This window comes from Olea europaea, chromosome 21 (assembly GCF_002742605.1).
Source record: "Olea europaea var. sylvestris chromosome 21, O_europaea_v1, whole genome shotgun sequence".
In the NCBI taxonomy this organism is placed as follows: domain Eukaryota; kingdom Viridiplantae; phylum Streptophyta; class Magnoliopsida; order Lamiales; family Oleaceae; genus Olea; species Olea europaea.
The window spans coordinates 17,592,736-17,597,306 of NC_036257.1; the positions used below are offsets into that span (position 1 = coordinate 17,592,736).

A 4,571-nucleotide genomic window follows, 5' to 3' on the forward strand; every position below is an offset into this window, starting at 1 on the left:
TTGTGATTGATCAATAAAGGATTCGTCGCTCTTAGATAGTAGGAGATTATGATCTGCGTTTCATTCAATTAAGTCGATGATGAAATCCTTGGTCAAGGTGTACTCATAAGTCGAAAAGGAGTTTTCGACTTATATTGACTTAATAGTGAAGTGAAAGATATGATCGATGATCGAGATTGACACAATTTCATATCTCGTAATTGATCGGATCATATTGACGAAGGGATTATAGTTTCACGGTAAACGAACGAATTTAGTTTTGTCATACCACGTGACATTTTCCGTCACATGTATTGCCCTGACACATTGCTAGATGTCAATCAGGGACGGCGAATGTGAATTGACGATAAATTAAAATGATGTTTTAATTTATCAATTTTGATTATATCAAAATAATATTTCACGTCGTTAGGTATCGTGGTCGGGAACCTAATGGGTCGCACACAAAAGAGAATTGGAAGATTGCAAATTGCCAATTGGTTAATTTAACAATCGTTGGATAAGTTAATTAATTGGATTTGTTATTTATATTCCCGAATTAATTAATTGGATTAATTAAATATTGGACTGGACCGGGCCGAGTCCGTTTGGATTTATATAAATACATAGCTAGGGTTTGAGGTCCATATGATTTTCATTATTCTTGCTGGTACAAGAAAAAAAACCTTAGAAGCTGCAATCTTATTCTCTGTATGGATCACTGTTGGAGGCTGGACAATTGGACAGTTGTGGTGGCGAATCAAGGTTGATGGAACGAAAAAAAAAAGCAAAAGGATTGCAGATCTGGAAAAGGTACAATCTTATCACAATTTCTATCTAAATACAAAGGCGATTCTTGGTGAGAATCGAAAATTATTTTAAATTTCACTGTGCATGTATAAGTAGATTCTCAACAATAAATAGTGTCTAAAGAGGAATAGTAAATCCTACAAAATGTATAAAATAATAAATGAATTTATTTATGAATGTGTAGTTGAGTGCTGAAACTTACAATCCATTAAGTACAATTATTAAGATATAAAAATATAGAGTGAATTCTCCACCTAAAAAAGTTAAATTAAAAAACCTATTAAAACTTAATTTCAAGAGTTAGCTTTTCAAAATAGAGAACATCTCTATGATATAATCTTAGTAATGAAGATCATGTGATTGGTGCCCCATGATCTGAAAGGATATTAACTTATATTCTTAAATATTTTTCTAATAAATAAGTAAATTATATTTATCTACTGTTATTTTCTTTTATATTGTATGAGCAGCTATCAAGAAGACTCTTTCCATTATGCTTGATATTATAAATCATGTTTATTTGAAATTGAATCGGATGCTTCTATTGAGAGGAAAGAAGTTGGTAGTTCAAGTCATGGCCTAGCTATAGGTGATACTATCCGCATGTTTTGGCATGTAATTTATCATAATATTTAAGTTAAGTAGTTCATATAGGCAAAAAATGCTATTTGTTAGTTCTATAAAATCTAAGTCTGTATATATCAGAACAACTTAGAAGGAGATTGAATACATCTTGATATAGCTCGTAAAAGCCATAATTAATTATTTTACACCAGAAAAATAGGTTTAGGTTTGCTAAGAAAAGTGTTTATGATCATGACAGAAAGACTAGGCAATTTTCAAGTTTAATGCCCTAATTTACAAATTTTAGCTACCTTGTACAGGAAAAAGCAAAAATAAATCAACATCTCTTTACTTTTCTTTTGCTTTATCTACCGCATTCCTATTTTTAATAATTGTATTTTGAAAAAGTTTACTCTTTTCTCTTTTTATATGTTTATTTGATATGATATGATATGATGAGCTCAAACTAATCTTAGCGCAACAATAATTTCTTGTGTAAAAGTTTTTGGTGGAGCTAGCACACACTGCAACATTAAGAAGCATGACTCCTATATGCATAACATTGTAAAATAACTATTTCCTTTTTAATTCACTTTTATTTTTTAAGTTATCAAGTATTAGTAGCTAGTTCTAGTTTCTAGTTATCATGAATACGTATTGAAAAGCTAATGTTTCATACTTTCGTTACAAAGCTATTTAATAGCCATCATAAAAATTAGAAGTTTGCCATCATTTAAAAGAGTAATGTTATCTAATTTAATGGATATGTAAGTTAGTCTAAGTAATAAATATGTTGTATAAATGATCAAATACCTATAACATTCTCCACCCTTTCATTTACTCCTTAGTTTTCTTGACTGGAAATAGTTCTCAAGAAGAACATGTGCTAATTAATAAAAGACTGTAAAATAAGTGAAACAAAAAAGAAGTTAGGTATATAAGTTAAAAAATGAGTAGTTGGGGACTTCCAATACGATTAAAATTTGTTGCAACAAACAAAAATTGGGGGTCAATACAATCTCCCAAAATTTGTTGTATTCATTTTCCTTGAATATCAACTCAAGTGAACTCATAATTATCCGCACATTTTAAATATTGTTGATTACATATATATACATAGACAGATAACAAGAAAAGGAATTTTGGAGTTCTTTAATCAATTGAAGTATGATAAAGTTTGTTCCTTTATAAAATTATTGATTAGTTCTTTAATCAAATAAAGAATTATTTATTTTCTTCCCTTTCAAATAAATTGATTATTTCCCAAGATAACAAAGAGTTTGGCAAGAGACATTTAAGATGGAAATGATTTTGCAAAACCATAATTCAAACCATTTAAACTGCATAAATTTTGGAAAACTTGAGGGCAACTCTCAATAGTCAATACCACGTAGATCTGCCTATGTTACACCTACTGCAGGAGGGGGCAAAAAAAAAAAAAAAAAAAAAAGCCTCTGATTATGCCATTAGATGACCCTGATTGCCTTAGAATACATTCCTGGCAAGTTATCAAACAAATCAAATGTCAACATGGAAGCCCTTGGCTTTGGTATCCGCTGTAGGTCATGCTCCGCCGTAAGAATTGGTGGCACGGCCGCAGCCTCAACCTGAGGCGTGCCGAGCCACTTAGCTTGCATGTATTTATGCTTTCTCCATGGAGCCATGTGCATCTTCCTCTCCTTCATGCTTTCCTTGCATGCTGAACATAGTATCTTTATTAGATTTCGAAGCCTTTCAATTTTTCCTACGAATATATCCGGCAATTTTTTGATCAGTCGATTATATTCTTCGCTGGATCGACTTATCTGAAATTCAGCACGAAAGTTCAACTCAATAATCACTTTCACCTCTCCTTTCTTGGAAAAACTCTGCACTTCCAGATAGGTGTGTTCCCCTGGAAAATATACATAAATTTGCTTAACTTGGATTCTGTTTAACATTCAGTACTCAACTGGACTATTGACTAGACAAAATGTGAAAATATAATGGATAAGATTTTCGATACCTGCAGGGATTTCTAGCGAACTTTTCCACTTGGACTTGCATATAACACAATTAAAACCTGCAGTTTGAAGGCGATCGCAGATTTCTTTCTGTCTACAGAACCGGCAACTATCCGCTACCATTTTTGGGCAAGAACACTTTACACCAATTGAATCTAACTCTACTAATGCATCCTTTGTGGCCTGCCTAATTTTTGACTCAACGGCTGTAGTTCTGTATAAAGTCGCCTGGCAATGAAACGATCACAGAGAAATCACAATCATGGGTGTGCAATAACAATACGATTAGACAAGACTGTTAAAGTAAAATTGTCAGATTTTGACATGTCGGAAGAACCTCTATCATGTTTGTGTGAAAATTTTACCTGTAGAAGCTCGTCTTGTGATTCCCAGAAAGCCTTACTTTCCTCGAAATTGCTAGTATTTTCCTCGTCCTCCTCCTCTTCGTCAATGGTTTCAACTCTGGACTCAAAAGAACTTACTGAAAACTCATCATCCTCCAAGAACCCGAAAATCATTTCGGAAACTTCATCTGAGTATGTGAAATCTTTACCTAAATTGGTACAGTCCATGGAAGCCTCCCCCATTTCTCCTACCAAACTATTGTATATTGATTAGGCCTTGCCTACAACTTAATTATATGTTCCCAGTATTAAGGTCTTTATATAATGGTCAGTAGTGGCACCTTAAGGGGCCTAGTTTTCTGAGGTGGACCAACTGGGAACCTCGTACATGGTCATCCCTTTCAGCTTAGCTGGCTAGCTAGGATCATCAGAGAATTTATCAATTAAAAAAAACCGTGTACAGTATAAGATGAGATATGGACAAACTCAATTCGTCTAATTGCTAAAAAAAATTTGTTGTAGGTTTTGTTGACTTCAATAATCATTTGGAGTCTTGACATCAACTATAAATTTATAATCCCCATTCAATATGCGATAATATAGAATTCCGATAGGCTACACAACTTTGGAAGAGAGATGAGGGTCGAGTTATATATGGTCATAGAGGTAATTCCAATACTTAAGCAGTGTTTTACTTTGTATAAAAAGATAGTTTGACTGAGATTTGGTCGAGGATTAATTCTCACTTAATTACCTTGATAAATACTTAAAGGATGGGAATGAAATAGGAAGGCCATGAGAGGGAGCATAACCAAGTACTCAGAATCGGGATCTCCAGATCCGGGAAATGAAATATCAGGCATATTCTCTT

The 4,571-nt window shown here is 33.2% G+C and overlaps 1 protein-coding gene across 1 annotated transcript; it reads right to left on the reverse strand.

Moving 5' to 3' along the window:
* Positions 1-2,675: 2,675 nt before the first annotated feature.
* On the reverse strand, positions 2,676-4,000 carry LOC111370973. Its single transcript, XM_022992901.1, has 3 exons — positions 3,722-4,000; positions 3,359-3,584; positions 2,676-3,247 (listed from the first exon to the last, which is right to left on the reverse strand). The coding sequence occupies exons 1-3, from the start codon at positions 3,941-3,943 to the stop codon at positions 2,820-2,822; spliced, it is 876 nt and encodes a 291-aa protein (XP_022848669.1). The 5' UTR covers positions 3,944-4,000; the 3' UTR covers positions 2,676-2,819.
* Between the last annotated feature and the right edge of the window lie 571 nt (positions 4,001-4,571).